General features: G+C 45.1%; 1 protein-coding gene across 6 annotated transcripts in view; it reads left to right on the forward strand.

The window, feature by feature from the left end:
* The window catches only part of SV2B (synaptic vesicle glycoprotein 2B), a 180,996-nt gene that overhangs the window by 140,541 nt on the left and 19,145 nt on the right, over window positions 1-21,310 (forward strand). For all 6 annotated transcript variants that reach the window (XM_059180062.1, XM_059180063.1, XM_059180061.1 and 3 more), the window contains exons 5-9: window positions 2,807-2,940; window positions 4,228-4,317; window positions 11,336-11,446; window positions 12,256-12,344; window positions 15,006-15,170. In XM_059180062.1, the coding sequence (XP_059036045.1) occupies window positions 2,807-2,940; window positions 4,228-4,317; window positions 11,336-11,446; window positions 12,256-12,344; window positions 15,006-15,170 (589 nt within the window). The remainder of the gene's footprint in view (window positions 1-2,806; window positions 2,941-4,227; window positions 4,318-11,335; window positions 11,447-12,255; window positions 12,345-15,005; window positions 15,171-21,310) is intronic.

Genomic DNA, 21,310 nt, shown 5'->3' on the forward strand with positions numbered 1-21,310 from the left:
TGCATTCATTTATACAGTTTTGTCTTAAAAAAATGGAGTGGCGTGAGAAAACCAAGTCATTGTATAACCCAGGATGATTTGATCATTTCTTTCTTTTTTTTTTTTTTTAAAGATTTTATTTATTTATTTGACAGAGAGAGATCACAAGTAGGCAGAGAGGCAGGCAGAGAGAGAGGAGGAAGCAGGCTCCCTGCCGAGCAGAGAGCCGGATGTGGGACTCGATCCCAGGACCCTGAGATCATGACCTGAGCCGAAGGCAGCGGCTTAACCCACTGAGCCACCCAGGTGCCCTGATCATTTATTTCTTTATTTTTAAAATATTTTATTTTATTATTTTAAAAATTAACATATAATGTATTATTTGCCCCAGGGGTACAGGTCTGTGAATCGCCAGGTTTACACACTTCACAGCACTCACCATAGCACATACCCTCCCCCAATGTCTATAGCCCCACCCCCCTCTCTCTACCCCCCTCCCCCTGGCAACCCTCAGTTTGTTTTGGGAGATTAAGAGTCTCTTATGGTTTGTCTCCCTCCTGATTCCATCTTGTTTCATTTATTCTTAAAAGATTTTATTTTTATTGATTGATTGATTGATTGATTGAGAGAGTATGAGTGAGGGGAGGGGCAAAAGGAAAGGAAGAGAGAATCTCAAACAGACTCCCCGCTGAGCATGGAGCCCCATGTGGGGCTCGACCTCACGACCCTGAGATCATGACCTGAGCAAAATCAAGAGTCAGATGTTTCACTGACTGAGCCACTCAGGCATTCCATAACCTTGGATTTTTTTTTAAACAATTATTTTGTTGCTGATACTCATCTATTTTAGTCAACAACTTTGGCACTGAATATCATATAGCTGTTTCTAAGCAAATCAAATCTACCCTCAAAACAGAGGAATTATTATTGGCTGTCAGAAGGTTTTGCAGTTAGCAAATCTGTGATGGTGGTGTTATCTGCCGTCGATAGCTGTGAAAACCCCCAACACAGTAATGGTGTGAGAGAGCCAGGATTTGTACTGTGATCCCCATGATTGTGAAAATAGAGGCTCTTTCCGGTGCTATCCATTCCTTAAAAGAGGGAATTTGTGACCCATGAGGATATTTGAAATAATATTTTGCAGATCCAGAGGCAATTTCTAAAAATGTATTTTAGAAATGCTTTCAAGGGGTAGCCTAGGTAGCTCAGTCAGCAAAGCATCTGCCTTCTACTCAGGTCATAATCTCAGGGTCCTGGGATGGAGTCCTGCCTTGGGCTCCCTGCTCAGCAGAGAATCTGACTCTCTCTCTCCCTCTGTCTTTCCACCACACGACCCCTGCCACTTATGCTTGCTTTCTCTTATACTCTGTCTCTCTCAAATAAATAAAATCTTTTTTTTTTTTTTAAGATTTTATTTATTTATTTGACAGAGAGAAATCACAAGAAATCACAATCTCTGCTGAGCAGAGAGCCCGATGCGGGACTCGATCCCAGGACCCCGAGATCACGACCTGAGCCGAAGACAGCAGCTTAACCCACTGAGCCACCCAGGCGCCCTCAAATAAATAAAATCTTAAAAAAAAAAAAAAAGCTTTCAATGATGAGTGCTAATTAGGAGCTAATCCCATCTTCATTTCCATGATGATAGAATTCATTTGAATATAGAAGCCCTGTCTTTTTAAAATTAAAAAAAATTAATATAGGCATACCTTGGAGGTATGATGGGTTTGGCTTCAGACTACTGCAATAAAACAACTATCAGATGAATGATTTGTTTTCCCAGTGCATCTAAAAGTTATGTTTATACCAAACTGGAGTCTAGTAAGTGTGCAGTAACATTACATCTAAAAAAAAAGTACATACCTTAATTTAAAAAATACTTTACTGCTACAAAATGCTAACCATCATCTGAGCCTTTGGCAAGTAGTAATCACTGATCACAGATCACCATAACAAATGCCATAATGCAAAAGTCTGAAATATTTTGAAAATTGCCAAAATGTAACAAAGAGGCACAAAGTAAGCAAACGCTGATGGGAAAATGACATCAGTGGACTTGCTTGACCCAGGGGTACCACAAACCTTCAATTTGTAAAAACTGCAAAATCTGAAAAGCACAATAAATTGAGATATGCCTATATTATGACTGATAGCGCTTTTCAGAGTGTGGTCTCGAACCCTTGGCATTAGAATCACCTGGAGCTGGTATTGCCCTTTGACTTGGGAAGAGGGAACCCCACGGTCCTAAGGCCCTGATCTGGTTTTTCCTTCCCGAAAAGCAAGAGGTCTGTGAGGTACGATCACCTCAGGGTTCCTTTCCATCCAAATCATGCTCTGGGTACTCAGAACCCAGGAATTCCGCTAAAATCTAGGAATCGGGACCAGGACACCTATTCTCACTGTGGTGGAGTGTGATGGGTTCACATGTATGAGCACGAGGCCCTTCACTCGGTGGAAGGGGCCAGGAGAAGAAATGAAGGGAGTCTCAAAGGATAAGTCACTACCTGGCCTTCCAGATCCTTATTTGTCAAGGCAAGGGGATAGAACATTCGTTATTAACAGTTTTTTAGCTTGAGTTTCAGTGGCTATAGAGAAATAGGGGACGCTGTCCAAGGCCCTATACATGTCAGGCCTGGCTAGCCCTGGGGGGTTGTTGAGATGCACATTCCCATGCCTGTTCCAGACGTCTGCCTCAGAAGCTTTGGGAACAGTCAGAGGTTTGCATTTTAACCTGCTCCATGGGTGAGGTCTTGTGCCCTCCTTTGAGAGCTGGCACTTTAAGGTCACTATAAGGTCATGTCAGAAATCCTCTGACTGTTCTCCACAGGTTGGGGCTTCAGCATGGGTACCAATTACCACTACCACAGCTGGAGAGTGTTTGTCATCGTCTGTGCGCTGCCCTGCACCGTGTCCCTGGTGGCTCTGAAGTTCATGCCAGAGAGCCCGAGGTTCCTGCTGGAGGTGAGTCCGTAACCCCCAACCCCACCCTGTGTGAGACCCATTGGCTGCCCCCCACTCCAGCTTGCATGTTGCACACCACCCCCATGTCAGCCTGTCTGGACCATCGTTACTTCTGGCTTTAGTGCCATCTGTGATGGCTGCACGGCCTGAATTCACAGACTGTCAGAGGCGGAAGGGGCCTCCTGAGGCTGCTTCCAGCACCCCCTCTCTCCAGAAGATCTTCAAAGCTGTGGGATGTTTTCTCAAGTTGGGAAAATGCGCGTCGTCCCCAAGCCCATCAGGACTCTTGACTATCCTGGACCCCTCCCCACTGGAAAGCTGCTCCTGGTATCTTGAGAGAAGAGTCCTTCCAACTTGGGGGGCTGCTTGTGTTTGCAGGGATCAGACCAGGCAGGGCTTGCAGAGGAGCCATAGGACTCAAAGGCTCCTACACCTCCAATTCCAAGTCCACTCGTATGTCTCCTTCTAGATCTTTCTACAGAGTGATCGTCCTTGTCAAATTCCCTTGTGTCCCGTTGTCAGGAACAGACACCGCAGGGAGTTTTTCTTTAGCCAGGGATCTCTCACAAATTTACCCTTTGTGCTGTGTGAGTTTTCTAGGGCTGCTGAGACAAAGGATTTTGTCACCAACAGAGTGGCTTCAAGGAACAGAAATTGCATCATAGTTCTGGAGGCTGGAGGTCCAAAATCAGGGTGTCCGCAGGGCTGCGTTCCCTTGGAAGTCTGTAGGGGAGTCCTCCCTTGCCTCTTCCAGCTTCCAGTGCTTTGTTGGGGCTCACTTGGCTTCCTGTCTGCGTCATCTCATGCACTGGTCTGACGCGTCTCTGTATTCACATGCTGCCTTCTTAGAAGGACACCAGTCGAACTAGATTAGAGGCCCACCCCACTCTGGGATGACCTCATCTTAATGACCTCTGTGGCAACCCTGCTTCTAAACAGGGTCCTATTCCGAGGTCTCTGGGGCTGTGGGGACACAATCCATAACAGGTTGCTTCTTTGCTTTCTCTGGTCAGGGAGGAACGTGGATGCCACCCAGCAGTGACTCGACCTTACAACGAGGCATGTTGTACTGTGGAATGGGAATACTGTGTAGACACCTCAGAGGCATTACCTTAGTATCCTCCCAAGATGGGCTGGGGACAGAGACTTGTCCCAATCCTTCCCAACCCCTGGGTGGCAGTGTGTCCAAGTCTGATCACCTCACACTTAGGGTTGGATGCCCCCCCGTAGGGTTTCCACCCCTCATCAGTAAAGGATTTCTTATGCCTCTTTCCTTGCTTTTACCAGATGGGCAAACATGATGAAGCCTGGATGATTCTCAAGCGTGTCCATGACACCAACATGAGGGCAAAAGGGACCCCCGAGAAGGTGTTCACGGTGAGTGTGTGGCACCCATGCCAACAGGAGGGGGTCTCTCCTCTTTACTCTTCTGGCTTGCTAAAAAATGAATTTTATTCTATTATTATGATACTATATTAATTTGACAAAGAGAACTTACCAAAGGGAGAATAAAACCCCTGACATTCCTATTATTGTGTCCTAATTATTTGTTCAGGTTGATAGATATCCTTGTTAGCACTAATTGTTCAAAAAAAAAAAAACCACACACACACACTGAAAGAAAAAACTAGCTGTGTTTATATGGGGATAAGGATTTGTACATATATTTACACCTATCTGTCTATCTATCTATCTTTAGATAGATAGGGCAGGGAAAGAGGGGCAGAGGGAGAGGGAGAGAGAGGGAGAATCTTAAGCAGGCTCCAAGCTTAGCACATGGGCTTGATCCTACGACCCTGTGATCCTGACCTGAGCCAAAATCAAGAGCTGTTCACTTAACCAACTGAGCCAGCCAGACCCACTCCATCTACTTTTTAAAAAGAGTATTCATTAACATTCATGGCATTCATAATTATCTTTTTAACAAACATTAATGTTGGGAATGTTAACACAGTCTTCCTAAATATGTCCTGAATGCTGGAAATTTTTTTACCCCGTCTTATTACCTTGTTCCTGTAAATATTGTCACAATGAACATTTTCACACACATAGTTCCTTTTCCTTCATGTTCTCGATATGTTTTCCAAGTTAGATTCCTAGAAATAAAATGAGTGGCTGAAAAGCACTATTATTTGTATAGCTTTTGAGTTATATTGCCAGATTACATGATTACATCTCAATAAGGTTGTGCCCGTCTACTGTGCCACAGGCAACAGGATAGCCATTTTTCTCCTCCAGCATTTTGTTTCTTCCTAGTTTAAATAGTGAAAAACTAGTGAGCAGTGATTTCCATGAAGATGCCCTATTAGGTATTAGGATCTGTGCTCCCCGACCACGCTCTATCGCCAGGGAGGAATGCCTGCCCCGGTGCGTGCCTGTTTTGGATAACTTCCCTTCAGGCTGACTTCAAATCCATTTCCACTAGGAAGCCCTCCTGGGTTAACCTTGACTCTTACTCTGATTCACTGCTTTTGCAGCTTTGGCCTCTGCCATTGACTCTGGACAGCATACTCCTCCTTGTTCACTGCTGCTTAGAAGCCCTGGTTCTCAGGCAGGACCACGTGGCAGGACCACATAGCTAAGCATCTGCATCCTGGAGCCTGACAGTCTGGGCCTAAATCCCAGTTTTTTGTTTTTTTTTTTTTCCCCTGAGTTGTGTTTTTTTTTTTTTTTTTTAAAGATTTTATTTATTTATTTGACAGACAGAGATCACAAGCAGGCAGAGAGGCAGGCAGAGAGAGAGGAGGAAGCAGGCTCCCCTCTGAGCAGAGAGCCCGATGTGGGGCTCGATCCCAGGACCCTGAGATCATGACCTGAGCCGAAGGCAGCGGCTTAACCCACTGAGCCACCCAGGTGCCCCTAAATCCCAGTTTTGATACTTTCTAGTGGTGTGGCCTTAGGCAGGTACTCCCTTTGCCTCAGTTTTTCTATTGGGAACAGAAGGATAATAATATCTACAAGTATGGTTCTGGTAAGGATTCAGTTATCTGCCTTGAACCAGGGGCTGCATAGATGTTAACTATCATTCAAAAACATTATGACACAGGATGCCTGGGTGGCTCAGTCAGTGAAGCATCTGCCTTTGGCTCAGGTTGTAATCTGAGGGTCCTGGGGTTGAGACCCACATCGGGCTTCCTGCTAGGTGGAGAGTCAGCCTCTCCCTCCCTCTGCTGCTCCCTCTGCTTGTGCTTGCTCTCTCTCTGTGTCAAATAAATACATAAAATCTTCTTTAAAATTACATGACATATTTTTTCTTAAATTAACTCAAGCAAATAAATTTTGTTGCTGTTCAATGGCCTACTTCCCTCAATTCCATGCTCCTAAAAATATCTAAAATATGGGACCAGTGCTTTTATCACAAACATTTATTGAGAAGCATAACCAACAGAAATAGTTGTGATGAAAGATGTTAATTAAGGATGTAGATGGTTCTCCCCAGTCCCCTCTCCCCACTGCTGTCTGTGGTGGATTATAAGGCTGCAGCTGGACTGCAGGTGTGGACACCAGATGTTAGCGGGGCTCCCCCGCCCAGGACCTGGGTGCACTTGGCTCAGTCCTGCCCCACCCACCGTCCCGTCAGACTGCTCTCCAAGCTCCTGCTTCTTCTTGAGAGATGTCTGCGTGGTCTTCTGTCTCTGCCTCAAGCCTCTGAATTCACATCAGCTGGATTGGATTGTGTGTCACATCAACGTGGTGTGAAACATACACACAGACACAAAGATGCATACACACACACTCACAGACACACACAGACACATGTATACAGATACACGCATGTACACAGACACACACATCACACGCACAAACACACATCACACACACATACACATGTATAGAGACATACACGTGCGCATAGACGCACACATATCATATAGACACATAGAGACATAAACATACATACAAACACAGACACACATATACAGACATATACATGTGTATAGACACACACACATACAGACATACACAGAAACAGGTAGACAGACATACACATGTGCAAAGACACACAGACACAGACACCATACTGACACACAGACACATGTATATGGACGTACACATGCACACAGACAGAGAAACATGAACACATGCATATACACACACATATGATACAGACACAAGGAGGCAAACTCAAACATACAAACACATACATACAGATACACAGACACGTGTACACAGAGCTACACATGTACAGACACGCATCATACAGACACATAGAGCCATAAACACACACAGACACGCAGACACACACATACAGACACATGTATACAGATATACACATGTACACAGACACACACATCATACAGACACATACACATATCATACACACACAGATACAAAAAGACACATGTATACAGACCTACACATGCACACACAGACACATATCATACAGACGCATAGAGACATAAATGCACACACACTGACACACACATCACACAGACATACAGACATATGTATACAGACATACACGTGTGCACTGACACATAGACACATACATCACACAGACACAGACACATGTATACAGACATTCACATGTGCACAGACATGCAGAGATATAAATACACACATATGCACACAGACACACACATCATACACATAGACACCCAGACACACACACATCATGCAGACCGTAGACATAAACACACATACAGATACACACATCATACATATAGACAGAAAGACACATAAACGCACATATACACACATATCATATATACAGACAGACGCATGTATACAGGTATACACATGTGCACAGATACACAGAAACGTAGACACACCTCACTCATATCAAGTATTTGCCAGTTTAATAAACTCCACGATAATTCGAGAAACTTCCTCCCTGCCCCATCCTCCCTCTTATGAGCTTTTCCTCCTCCTCTTCCGCCTGCCCTCTCTTTCCCTGTTCTCCCTCTGGAATATGGCAAATTCTCCTTGGCTCACGCAAGGCTTACACACTGGTCCTCCCCGGCATCCCCTGACCCGTCAAGCGGTCTGTTAGTGTATTTATTCCAAGCAAACCCATAGCTCTGCTGAGAGAGTCCTGATGGGTGACGGCTCTATCCCTCATTTGTATGCCTGTCCCTGCCTGCCCAGGAGACTAACCCCTTTCTGGTCTTCGGCTTACCCTGGTGGCCTGTGCAGCATCTCATACCCAGTGGCTTCCCTGACTCTTGCTTCTGGAACAACCACTTCTAAATCAACCTTGTGAGCTTGCCAGACTGGGAGTCCCTTCTAGAGAAGTGATCCCACATTCTCTCCTCACAACGGGGTTATCCTTAAGCAGCCTGATTTTGAAGAATGAGATCTTGGCAAGGAAATCAATAGAGCCTCCAGTTTCCAAAGGCAGAAGCTAAGCCTCTCACTTGAGCACGAGAGCCCCTCCCCTCCGGGATGGCCACGCATCCCCAGGAAGTCAGAGATTCCAGATCCCAGAGCTGGAATGTGAACCGTGGGTGGGCACTCTCTCTTACCCACCCTGCAGGCTAGCCGTGCGTCCTCACCTCTGCTTTTAGTAGTTTTCATCTCATGCGAAGGAGAATCAGAACAGTTGTGGCTTCGGCATTCCCTGCTGACTTGGCGATCATATTAATTGGGTAGAAGTGGATGACTGGTTGGGCCAGGGGCAAGAAAAGAAAGAAACAACCGGAAAATGTTGACAGGTTAGAGAGCAGAAGCAATCAGGAGTGAACTCCTTCCTGACGGGGTTAACTGCTTGGCTCCAGAGTGCTCCCCACAGCAAATCATGCATTTCTTTTTTTAAGATTTTAATTATTTATTTGACAGAAGTCACAAGTAGGCAGAGAGGCAGACAGAGGGGGTGGGAGAAGCAGGCTCCCTGCTGAGCAGAGAGCCCGATTCGGGGCTCGATCCCAGGACCCTGAGATCATGACCTGAGCCAAAGGCAAAGGCTTAACCCACTGAGCCACCCAGGAGCCTCAAATAATGCACTTTTGATTGTACCTGGAGATCCACAAAGGCTAGGGTCCTCACCTTGACCTTCATGCCGCTGGGGTTCAGGACCCCTACCCTGAAGTACCGGCACCTTGGCATACTGAATATCTTAAGCGAAGGAGTTTGGGAAAGTGCCAGAAGTGGGGAGATCACTCTGACCTTTCCCACGGACCCTTCTTAGGTCATAGATCTCCTGTGTGAAGTGACTGCCCCTGTACCAGGAGGAAAGAAGACGCTCTTATCACCAGAGATCGGGGGAGGGTCAAGAAGGCAGCAGCAAACCTTGTTACATCAATTCTTTCTTCCTAGTTACTTCTTCACCATTTACTACCCTAAGCCCACATCCCTGTGTCATGTTAATTCCTCACAAACTCATTGTTTCATGGCCTCAAAGGTATAAGAGTTTTCTGCTCTGGTCACATCTTCAGGCTTTCATTCGCTTTGGAAGCCTCCCTTGTCTGTGTTAAAATCCGATAAAATGTGTAGGCTTCTCTCCTGTTGATCTGTGTTTGTCAGTTCAATTTTCAGACGCAGCCTGAGATGCTTAGAGGAGCGGGGCAAACGTCTTCGTCCCCTCCGAAGCCCTAGGTTTCAGCCATCCCATTGGCTGGCCGCCTCACAGGCTTCTGATCTGCCACCTGGCAGGTGTCCCCAGTAAAACGTTCTGCAGGCCTGTCGTGAATACTGGCCATATTTTGATATAGACGCCAACAAAAACAGTATCTTAATTAATTGTAATTTAGAGTAATTTTGCTTGAGGCTGTCCATTCACCCACTCCCAAATCCCTAGGGAATAGAACAGGGTTTCCCCCCCGCCCCCCAGGAGTGCCAGAAGGAAAAACATTGCACTTGAGCAGATATCGTAATGCTTTTGAATATGATTTTTGACATGCTTCCTGATTTGATGTCATCCTTGCCCGGTGGCCTCTTTTGACCGCAATGAGGGCTCCTGGGCTCCCTGGGGGTGTTTGACGGCAGGAAGTCCAGCTCCAACCAAGAGTTCTGTTGCAGACCCTGGGTGTGTTCACTCCCCTGCGTCCTTGTCAGAGCCCAGGCAGAGCGATTTGAGGAGGAGGCACACCTGCAGAGGAGGGTAGGGCGCACCGAGGAGGCTCTCAGGATGCTCTCGTACCTCCTAGTTTCAGGAAGACCATGGATGCTTTTATCAGACTCTCAAAGGGGGCACCCAGCCCTCCCCAGACTTTAAGAATTACTGTTTTTAGGGTTTAGAAGAGCACAGCCATGCCATCCTAGACCTCATGCTCAGAGTTAGAGTCTGTTGTCCACACCCAAGGGCTGTTTTTTCCCTGGCGCATTGCCAGCCTTATCTGTGTGTCTCTCTCTGTTTCCTCCCCTTCCTTCCTTCTCAGATGGCAGAAGAAAGCAATGGAGATGCTTGTAGAACTAAAATTTTTTTCCCTAGACAATAGTTCATTGGAAGGGGTGATGGCAATTCTGATTTTTTTTTTTGAGTGTGCTCCCCCATTTTCCTCTGAATAAGTCTGCAAGCATGGACCTTGCTAACTTGGCTAACCATCTCCTTAACATGATGGTTAGTTACAAAATCCAGTGGTTGCTTTAAACACTAGGTAACTTGACAATCACTGTCTGGGTGAGTTAGGATTGAAAATTGGGGCTATCTGCCGACACTGGACAAGTCAATGCTTTCTGGGGCCCTTCAGTGGGGGAGCCGAGTTGTATAACCCTATTCCCACTCCCCATTTCTTTGATTTCCATTAGAAAAGCCAGAGACAGCAAGGAGGACATGATTTCTCCTACTCTGGTGTGCTTTTAAAACATCTTAAGTAGTAGGGAACCTGGGTAGCTCAGTGGTGAAGTGGCTGACTCTTGATTTCAACTCATGTCACAATCTCAGGGTCCTGGGATGGAGCCCTGCTTCAAGCTCCGTGCTCAGCGGGGAGTCTGCGTGAGGATTCTCTCTCTGCCCCCTCCCTGCTGGTGTGCATGCTCTTTCTCCCTCACTCTCTCTCTAAAATATATAAATCTTTAGAAAAAAAAAATCCTAAGTAGCAACCTCCTCCCCTAAAACACACACACCATTGCTTGCATGGGTTCTAGACTTCTGTGATGTTAATTGTTAATACCTATTAAGGACAGACTTGTGAATTTTAAGGTGAGCTCAGCTCTACTGTGGGCAAATCAGATATACATGGTAATTCAGCATATTATCACTGATGAATATAAATTCCTCAAAAGCATCAACTAGTCAAAAGATGGATTCATCTTGTCTACAGGGGGATATATCTCCCTGAGGAAGAGTCTTTAAGAGAGGCCATGTACATCTTTGGTTAAGAATCACAGAACTAGAGGATCGTCCAAGTCTCCTGTAGCCTTTGATATGTGCCATAAAATTAGTTACATTAATTAAACATTGAAAAGCCTGATACAGAGTAGGGTTACGATTCTCTAGACCATCTTTGCTTTGCAGGTTTCCCATATCAAAACTCCCAAGCAAATGGATGAATTCATTGAGATCCAAAGTTCAACAGGAACTTGGTACCAGCGCTGGCTGGTCAGGCTCAGCACCACTTTCAAGCAGGTATGATTGGGAGCATGTCGGGGATGAGAGGGAGGACATCTGGAACCCTGTAACTTCGGTGGATGAAGGATAAAGACCATGAACACCCCCCCCCCCCCATCAACCCAAGGCGGCGTGATGGGGAAGGAAGTGCCCTGGATGGAACGTTTGGGACACAGTTGGGCCTGCTCATCACCTACCATGTTGTTTGAGCCAATGTCACCATGACTTACCTAAATCTTAGTTTCTTTTCTTTGCTCTTCCTTCCCAAGGCAGAGATTTTGAACACTGGTGAAATGTCTACTGTTAGTAAACACCCTTCTCTCTACGTAATCTGTAGGAAGAAAGGAATGAGTGAAGGAGATGGCCCTTTGGGGTGTGTTGGTGGCTTTTGAGAAAGTCTCCAGGAAGGGCAAGGCCATTTCTCTGGAGAAGGGCCTCCTGTAGCCAACTCAGCTGTCAAAGCACCGAGGCAGCCGATGAATGGTTGAATGGTTATTAAGTGTTGAGAATATCACCCATTCCCATGGGCGAGGAGCAGAGCTCACTACTCAAGGTTACCCAGTGTCTTGAAATCACAACTCATTGTGCTTTTGATGATGTATGATTGTGTTCCCAGGGAAGATGCTCCAGGACTGTCATGTTAGAGGCAGAGGCCAAGCAGTAAGAAGAGAAGAGGCTTTGTTATTTGAATAGATTGGCTTTCTCTGAGAGATCATGTTGTCCATTCTCTCTTGGGATCCTAGAAAATTTATCAGAAAATCCTAGAAATGAGCTCTTTCAAGTCACAAGGCTCTTGATTTAATAACCCTTCTATGTGTGGGTTACAGGTCTGGGATAATGCCCTCTACTGTGTGATGGGGCCCTACAGGATGAACACGCTCATTCTGGCTGTGGTCTGGTTCACCATGGCTTTAAGGTAAATTCTATCATAAACTCTTTAACTTCCCTAACCCTCCAGCACCTCCTTTGTAAAGCAAAGATTACAATTAGTTCTAACTCTTAGAATCTAGAATCTTTTGGCTGCAAGTAAAAGACAGCCCACTCTCATGGCTTCTACAACAAAGAGGCTTTTTGTCCTTTGTAATAAGAATCCCATAGAAAGGCAATCTTTACGAGGGGTTTCAGCCCCAGGCTCCATCTCCTGGTGGCTCCTAGATGCCTGTGCACTTCTTGGCATCCTGTCAATGTGGGAAAATGTCCCGAGGAGGAAGAGGCTGCCTCTCTCTGAGCTGCTTCTTGTAGCAGCAAGGAAGACTTTCTCAGGAGCTCCCCCGCCCCCTGCACAAACCCTGCAGCCTTTCTCTCTATTACCCAGATGTGTGTCACACCCCTAGTGCCAAATTACCTGGTGAAGGAGATGGGCTTCCCAGTGATTGCAGACTAATCAGGGTTTGTGTGTGGGCTAAAGATATTGTTAGCTTTCCTGAGAGTTGATATCCAAACAAAATCTAGTTTCCAAGGAATGAGTAGAGAACCAATACTGAGAGGGCAGCTGTCAGTGGCATTGTGGCTATGGGATAAAACAGTGAGACTCTGTGGCACTATGCCTTACGATAATGAAGATAGAGTGTGATGGGAATGGTGATTAGCTGGCTCTTTTCTTAAGTGGTAGAAGAGTCATTTCATGCACCTCCAAATATCATGACCCTCTTTATGCCACTTAAGCCACTGAAAGCGTTATGAGACTACTGTATAAAGGAAACGCTTGCATTAATTTCTGGCACTAAGTAAGTACTCAATTAATTGCTACTATCAATGAGGAACTGTCAATGAGATTTAAAACTTTCATCTGTGAACTTGCTTGGTTCACCAACACCTGTGCCCAAAGGAAACAAAATGGGGTCTAATGACCTCTTTGACTCATGGAGGAACATGGGGAGACATGGACCTCCTGCCCATGAATAGGTAGAATAGGTACTGTTTCTCAGTACCTATTCGTGGCAACCCAAATGGGTAAAGTGAAGAGGAAGCTAGAGACCGCCCCCCCACTTATTCAAAGTGAGGAGGGAACATTTCAGAAGCCAAAGATGTGGACATGAGGATTCAATTCACTGAGAGTTCTAAAATATGTCTTATTCATACTTACTTATAGCTGATTTACTTTTGTTGACAAGATAATGCATTTTAAATGTTGAAACAACCGAGAAATACATGTACATTGCTTTCCGTAGTGTAGCACCACACTGTCTTCAAACAGAGCCTTATTGCTAGACTCTTGGGAAGTCCTCAGAGTTCTATTTTCAACAATACATTTTGAACAATGAATAATTGTGTTTGTAAGCAACTTTGTACTTGAGGGGGCTCATCGATGGAATAGGTTTCTAGAAATGAGATTATGGAGTCAAAGGGGGTAAATCCAACAGTGATTTTTTTTTTTGACAATACCCTCTCCTCCATGTGGTATTGTACAATTTTTCCTGCAGTGTATGAGAGCATCTGTTCACCCACAACTGAGTAGTTCAGAATGATAATGGTGTGGCTTTAATTTGCATTTTTCCTATAATGAGTGAGACGGAGCATCTTTTTTATTTTTTTATTTTTTTATTTTTTTCCCTCAGTCACTTATTTATTTATTCATTTATTTTCAGCGTAACAGTATTCATTGTTTTTGCACCACACCCAGTGCTCCATGCAATCCATGCCCTCTCTAATACCCACCACCTGGTTCCCCCAACCTCCCACCCCCACCCCTTCGAACCCCTCAGATTGTTTTTCAGAGTCCATAGTCTCTCATGGTTCACCTCCCCTTCCCTCAACTCCCTTCTCCTCTCCATCTCCCCTTGTCCTCCATGCTATTTGTTACAGATCATCTTTTTAAAATGTTTAGTGGCCAGTTTTTTTCTTTTTAAAGATTTTATTTATTTATTTGACAGAGAGAGGGATCACAAGTATGCAGAGAGGCAGGAAGAGAGAGACGAAGGGAAGCAGGCTCCCTGCTGAGCAGAGAGCCTGACACGGGGCTCGATCTCATGACCCGAGCCGAAAGCAGACGCTTTAACCCACTGAGCCACCAGGCGCCCCCGTGGTCAGTTTTTTGAGTTGATGATCCTGAGTTCGGCAGGTATAAAGTCAGATCATCTACAGGTGGATGTAGTTTTGCTTCTTGCTTTGCAATTTTGTATCCTTGCAATTTTGTATCTCTTTCTCCAGTCTGAGTTAATTAAGCCCTACGATGTGGTGGTAAAGAGTAGTCTTGATAATACATGTCTGGGTCTTGTCCCTGACATGAGTGAAGATGCCCCTACTCTCCACATGAAGTGAGGTCTGTATTTTCTTACATGTTAAGGACGTGCCCACCAATTCCTAATCTTTTGGGTTTTTTTCTTTTTAAATCAGGAATGAATTTTTTTTTAAATCAAATTCCTTTTCAGAGTCTATGGAGATGGTCATGATTTTGTCCCTTAGATCTGTTCATATGAGGAGTGATAGGATGGCACATAGTAATTGTCTTAATTTCTAATAAAGAACTGTATTCGTACATTTTAAATGAGCTTGATTTACGTCACGTTAGGGATGCAGACTCTGATCACGAAAGAATTGCCTATCGCGGCTTGAATATTCTGTCTTCTTTTTACAGCTACTACGGACTGACAGTGTGGTTCCCTGATATGATCCGGTATTTTCAAGATGAAGCCTACAAGTCCAAAATGAAGGTGTTTCTTGGTGAGCACGTGTATGGTGCCTCCATCAACTTCACGATGGAGAATCAGATTCACCAACGTGGGAAACTTGTGAATGACAAGTAAGTGAGAGACCATGAGCTTTCCCCAGATCGAGATGGTGGTCTGTGAGGATTGCTCTTGGGAGAGAAGCTACTAGAAAGAGAATTCAATATGGCAGGTGAATGATCTCCAAGGTTCTTGGAGTACCTCAGAGACACAATGAGGCCTAGTGGCCTCCAGGCATCCTTAGTCATCTGACTAGAACTTATTCATCCAAGGATAGAGACATTTGACTGAGGAGAGGCAATCAAACCAATTTTCCTGAGGCCTCACACCTTTCATGGAGATGTGCACAGGACTGTGGCCTCCTACTGCTGCCTGCCTAGAAAGAGGGCCCAGAGGGTCAAGAACCCCATACCAATCTACTACCTGGTTTTTGAGCTTTTTCTGTGATCTTAGGAAGCTTCTCTAGAAGCAAATCCAGAGGATAATATGACAATACTTTATGTTACTCTTTGACCTAATATTATCTCCAAGGGTTGGTCAGCATGGCCCATTGCCATCAAGAGTGCTGTTCCGTAGGGGAAAAATGAGTGGTGTATTGGAAGAGTCCTGCCCACATCTTTGTGGGGCTGCCTCCTCAATCCCTTTTGCTTCTCTTCCTATTCCTAGGGCCGATGAGATGGACAGTCAGTCCCCGCACTGGGCTTTAAGAATGCCTCTTTGAGGCTGTGCTCTACAGGACCGCCCTGCCCCCGCCTGTGGGTCAGAACACAGTCAATTAAAGTTGACCCCAGGCCACATTATTCACTAAGCTGAACATCTATTCCCGTTTCCCTTCTTGATTGTACTTACTTAGCATGTTCATCAAGTCAGCTGCATGGGGACATCAGAAATACCACGGTCCAGACAGTTCAGCGTCAGTGATACAAACTACCCCAGATGTACCACCTCTTTATAAGAATCAACACCGTGAATTCTCCCCTGGAGTGCATGGTCCCCCATAACCCCTGTGCTTACCTTCATGTTCGTAGCGAAGTGGCCCGGCTCGTGACTGTCAGCCACATTAGGAAAGGAGCCTATGTCTGGGTGAAGTCCGAGATGGTAGCAGATGTCTCTTGCAGGCTAGTCCATATCGCTCGCACAGACCACACCCGAGCAAACGCTCATTGTTATTTAGGATGAGAAAGTGTGAGAGGAAAAGGGAATATCATTTCTACAAATATGAGATCTTTGGAGAGGAAGGTTAGGACAAGCATGAGTGGACAAGGAATTGGGGCTTTCAGATGATATATTTTTTTTAATGCAAAACCCAGTCACAAACATCTACATAATCACACGCCCGCACATACACATACATAGCCTCTGCGCAGAGACTTTGGTCACCAAACTCTACTGAGAGTGGCCACTCCACGGATGGCAGCTCAAGCTAGCAGGGGTGGGTGGCAGTTACCCTGGGATTTCTCACTCTCAAAGGATCTTCTGTTTAAGTGGGGAGAGCTTGTGTCGACATTGCCAATGAAGAAATGTTGCCCAAAGAACACTCTGGAAATGTTGAAAATGAAGGGACATTATGGATGGCCAGATGTCACCCATGAAATGACACCATTCTCTGCAGAGATGAATTCAGTAAAAGAGACCTCACTTATGAAGTTTCCAGTGTTTGTTGATACTCTTTTGCGGTATTAGTAATAAGGATCATAGAATGACATTGATCATGAGGCTCATAATCATAACCATGGCAGCCAACATTATAAAGCATTTTTAGGTGTGAGTGGCTGCTTTAAGCACCCTCATAGACTATGTCATTTAATCCTCACAAAAATGAAGGAGGCCTCCAGGAGGTAAGACATATGTTTTCCTGTTATACAGGGAGAGAGATAGAAGTTCAGAGAGGCTGAGTAATTTGCCCAAGTCACACAGCTAATGTAAATAGAAATGTCTCTCCTGGGGTGCCTGGGTGGCTCAGTGGGTTAAAGTCTCTGCCTTCGGCTCAGGTCATGATCCAAGGGTCCTGGGATGGAGCCCCGCATCAGGCTCTCTGCTTAGCAGGGAGTCTGCCTCCCCCGTGCCCCCCTCTGCCTGCCTCTCTGCCTACTTGACAGAGATGTCTGTCAAATAAATAAATAATATTTAAAAAAGAAGAAAAAAAAAGTCTCTCCAAAACACAGGCATTCAGACCCCAATCCCATACTTTTAACAACTAGATATTGTCTCACTGAAAACTGTCCCTTCCCTCAGAGGCCCTGTGGTACATGGTGTCTTCTGCATTCAGAAGTTCATCATGGGGCGCCGGGGTGGCTCAGTTGGTTAAGCATCTGCCTTCAGCTCAGGTCATGATCCCAGCATCCTGGGATCATGGCTCCTCAGGCTCCCTGCTCGGCCGGAAGTCTGCTTCTTCCTCTCTTTCCATCCTTCACCCCTGCTCATGCTCTCTCTCTCTAATAAATAAATAAAATCTCTTAAAAAAGAATTTAAAAAGTTCATTACAATGCCAGCACCCTTATGGTTTGCAGCAGGCTGGTTTTGTAGTTCTTAGATTTAGCTATATAAAACATGGGAACTTCTGATCCACTCTGTTCTTTTAACCTTTCTCAGCCTCTGGAAGCTTTCATCAAGCTTCTTGGGCAGGAGTGAGGAGGAAGCAAGTAGTCTTGAAAATAGTGGTCTCCTGGGGACCCAGGACCTCCCCCAAACCCCTGGGACCATACAGTTATTGCCAAGGGTCTGGGAATGCACAGACATGCCAAGGCTTATCTGAGAGTGGATGTGAATATTCTGTACACACAGATATGCTGCCATGTTTCTGTATTTCAAGAGCATGTGGTTGTTTTTGTGTAATTATTCAAATATAAATTCCTTCAGAAGTTGCAGTGAGTTAATTTTAACTTGTCATTTATATGGTTTCTTTGTTTTGTTTTGGAGAGAGGGAGAGAGCAGGGAGGGGGCAGAGAGAGAATCTTAAGCAGACTCCATGCCCAGCGTGGAGCCGGACCTGGGGCTTGATCTCACAACCCTGAGGTCAGGAGCTGAGCCAAAATCAAGAATCAGATGCTGGGACGCCTGGGTGGCTCAGTGGGTTAAAGTCTCTGCCTTCGGCTCAGGTCATGATCTCAGGGTCCTGGAATCGAGCCCCGCATCAGGTTCTTTGCTCAGTGGGGAGCCTGCCTCCTCCTCTCTCTCTCTCTGCCTGCCTCTCTGCCTACTTGTGATCTCTGTCAAATAATAAATAAATAAAATCTTAAAAAAAAAAAAAAAGAATCAGATGCTTAACAGACTGAGCCACCCAGGTGCCTCTCACTGTTTTTTTTAACTAATGGGTCTTAAAAGTGCAACCACTATCATGTGAGACCCATCACTTAACCCTCAGCAAATTGAATAAAAGGTTGTTTTTCTCCTTGGAAGATTAGCAACCTTGAAACTTAGCTAAGGAATGAAGGAACCTGAATTTCTTTTCTTGCATCATGCTGCCACCTGCTGGTTATGGACTAGAAAGCACCTCGTCTTCGAAAATCCTAACCCTCTTTGGAGAGTTCACTTCAGCTGGGGTGGCCCATGTCTCCAGATGTGCTCTGTATTCCTCCTCTGATGTTATCCACACTTTGCTAATTTAAAATTTAAATAGAATTTAAATTTAAATAGAATTTACCTTATTGGCTGTAGCACACAGGGGACAATGACTTTGGTGTAGGTAGGGTTTCAGACTTCTCCCACAGGGTTCGTGAATAGAGGAGAACCTGTTGAAGCCTGAACATCCTGCTGTAAGACAGTCCCTTTGGCCCCGAGAAGAAATGAAAGTACACAGATTCATTTGGGCCTCTTCCCCAGGCAACATCCGCAGCCCTCCTGGTGCATCCGATGGGACCAGGTGGCTCTGAGAACTCGTAAGTTTTTGGAAAATGCAAGAAAGACAAGAGAAAAAGTTCATATTCTAAATGCTGAGCCAAAATGTCAGGCCAGGCTTCTCATACTGTTAACCGAACGCAGGATAGTTGTTGTTGTTTTGTCTGAGAGCATGTGTAAACTCATTAGTTCATTACCCTCTCTGCTTGGGGAGACATTTCTGCTTGGCAAGGCTAACTTCTGTAAGGGTTAGGGCAGGGGAAGAGTATGATACAAGACAATCAGGGGGAAGAAATAGGACCTGCCTCACGAGTTCTCTTGGAAGGTCAGGGGATTGAACCCTGAAATGAGGGTGATTTAGCAGAAAAGAGAAGGTTGCTTTCATGCGTCACACTGAGGCATCACCCACACTGTTCAAAGCTCCTTTCAGCGAGGCAGAAATAAGAACTTTTTTCACCTCCCATGGGTCTGTTTCAGGGCAGTGAAGTCCCATGAAGCCACCATGGGTGGGAAATGTGTAAATGCACCTTCCGGCGTCCAGGCCTGGGGAAGTAGCTTGAGGGGCTGGATTTCAAGCCTCGACGGGTCAGAGACTCGTGGAGCAGCTCTGACTTGCATAAGTCTCCTGTTCCACACCGGAAAGCCGTCATCTTGGTAAATAACATGCCTTATGCTTCAGAGTTGATCAAATCTCTCATTGAATCTAGGCCCTGCAAAGATCTTTGTGGAGACTCTTCCGGGATATTTTATAACCTCTCTGGCTGCTGAAAATTGGCTTGCTTTCTCCCCATCAAACATTTACTCAGGTTATTGCAAATAAATAGAAATCCTATTCATTGGGGGATGTTTATTCGGTATCTAAGCTATTTCGTTAGTCCCAACAGTTCCCCCTTGGTTACTGTGTACGATCTCATCCTCTGCAAATAAACATTGTTTTGTCTCCTTTCTTCTCTCTCTCTCTCTTTTTTATTCCACTGTGAAGTACATCAAATACACAGAGAACAGAGAATAATGGAAACAGCGTGCTTCAGAGCAGCTGGCTTTATAAAATCATAAGCTGCGCTATATTTACCTCCGATTTTAAAATAGATTAAACATTACTCTCTCGGTGAGCCTCGATGGGATTCCTCTCCCTCCCAAAGCATAATGACCACCATTGTTAATAAACCTGGTGTTTTACACTGTTGGATGTTTTTATACTTTTCCCGTGTGTCTATGTTGACAAACATTGTCCAGTACTTTTTACATGGTTTGGAGTTTAGGTAAATATCATACTATGTTATATATGGAAATGTATATTATACTATAGATTTTGCAACTTGTTTTTTTGTATAGAATTAGGGGTTTGGGGGGGTGCATGGATAGCTCAGTGGGTTAAGCCTCTGGCTTTGGCTCAGGTCATGATCTCAGGATCCTGGGATCGAGCCCCGCATCGGGCTCTCTGCTCAGTGGGGAGCCTGCTTCCCCCTCTCTCTGCCTGCTTGTGATCTCTCTCTCTCTCTCTGTGTCAAATAAATAAATAAAATCTTTTTAAAAAGTAGGGTTTTTAAAAATATATATATTTATTTACTTATTTGAGAGAGAGTGAGAGCGAGGGAGAGCATGAGGGCGGCGGGGGCAGACACCACTGCTCCCCACTGATCAGGGAGTCTGACGAGGGGCTCGATTCCAGGACCCCAGGATCATGACCTGAGCTGAAGGCAGTTACTTAACTGACTGAGTCACCCAGGTGCTCCTAAAATTAAGGTTTTGAAGACTCTTTGCATTGGTTATCATAGCTACGTAATTTAATTTGATTAATTTAAACGTCATTACGTGAGTGTTCCCTAATGTGTTTGTCTGTTCTTTTGATGGACATTGAGGTCATTGACAATTTTTGGCTGTTACACATAATACTGCAATAAGTATTTTTATGGGGCAGTTTGTCTAGTCTGAAACCTAGAGGTGGAATTGCTGGATGGAAGGATACGAGCGTCTTCAGCTTCTGTGCCACAGTGGTCTCCACGAGCCTTGTACTAACTATGCTTCCCACTGGGCAGGATGAGTGGGCCTGGCTCTCCACAATGGGGCCCATTCTTAGTCTGTGAGAGGGAGGAGAGTGACATGGTATCTCTTTGTCCTTTAACTTGTATTTCCCCGGTCCCAGTGAGACTGAGCATCTCCTCCTGTGTTTCTTGGCCCTTCAGGTTTCTTCTTCTGGACCTGTTCACAGGCTTTGTTTATCTTATTTATTAGATAATCATTTTCACCTTAATTTGCATAATATCTTCATCTGTTTGGGCTGTAACAACAAAATACCCCAGACTGAGAGAAATTTATTTCTCCTGGTTCTAGAGGCTGGAAGTCCAAGATCAAGGCACAGGTAGATTCCAGATCT

Source organism: Mustela lutreola, chromosome 7, assembly GCF_030435805.1.
Source record: "Mustela lutreola isolate mMusLut2 chromosome 7, mMusLut2.pri, whole genome shotgun sequence".
In the NCBI taxonomy this organism is placed as follows: domain Eukaryota; kingdom Metazoa; phylum Chordata; class Mammalia; order Carnivora; family Mustelidae; genus Mustela; species Mustela lutreola.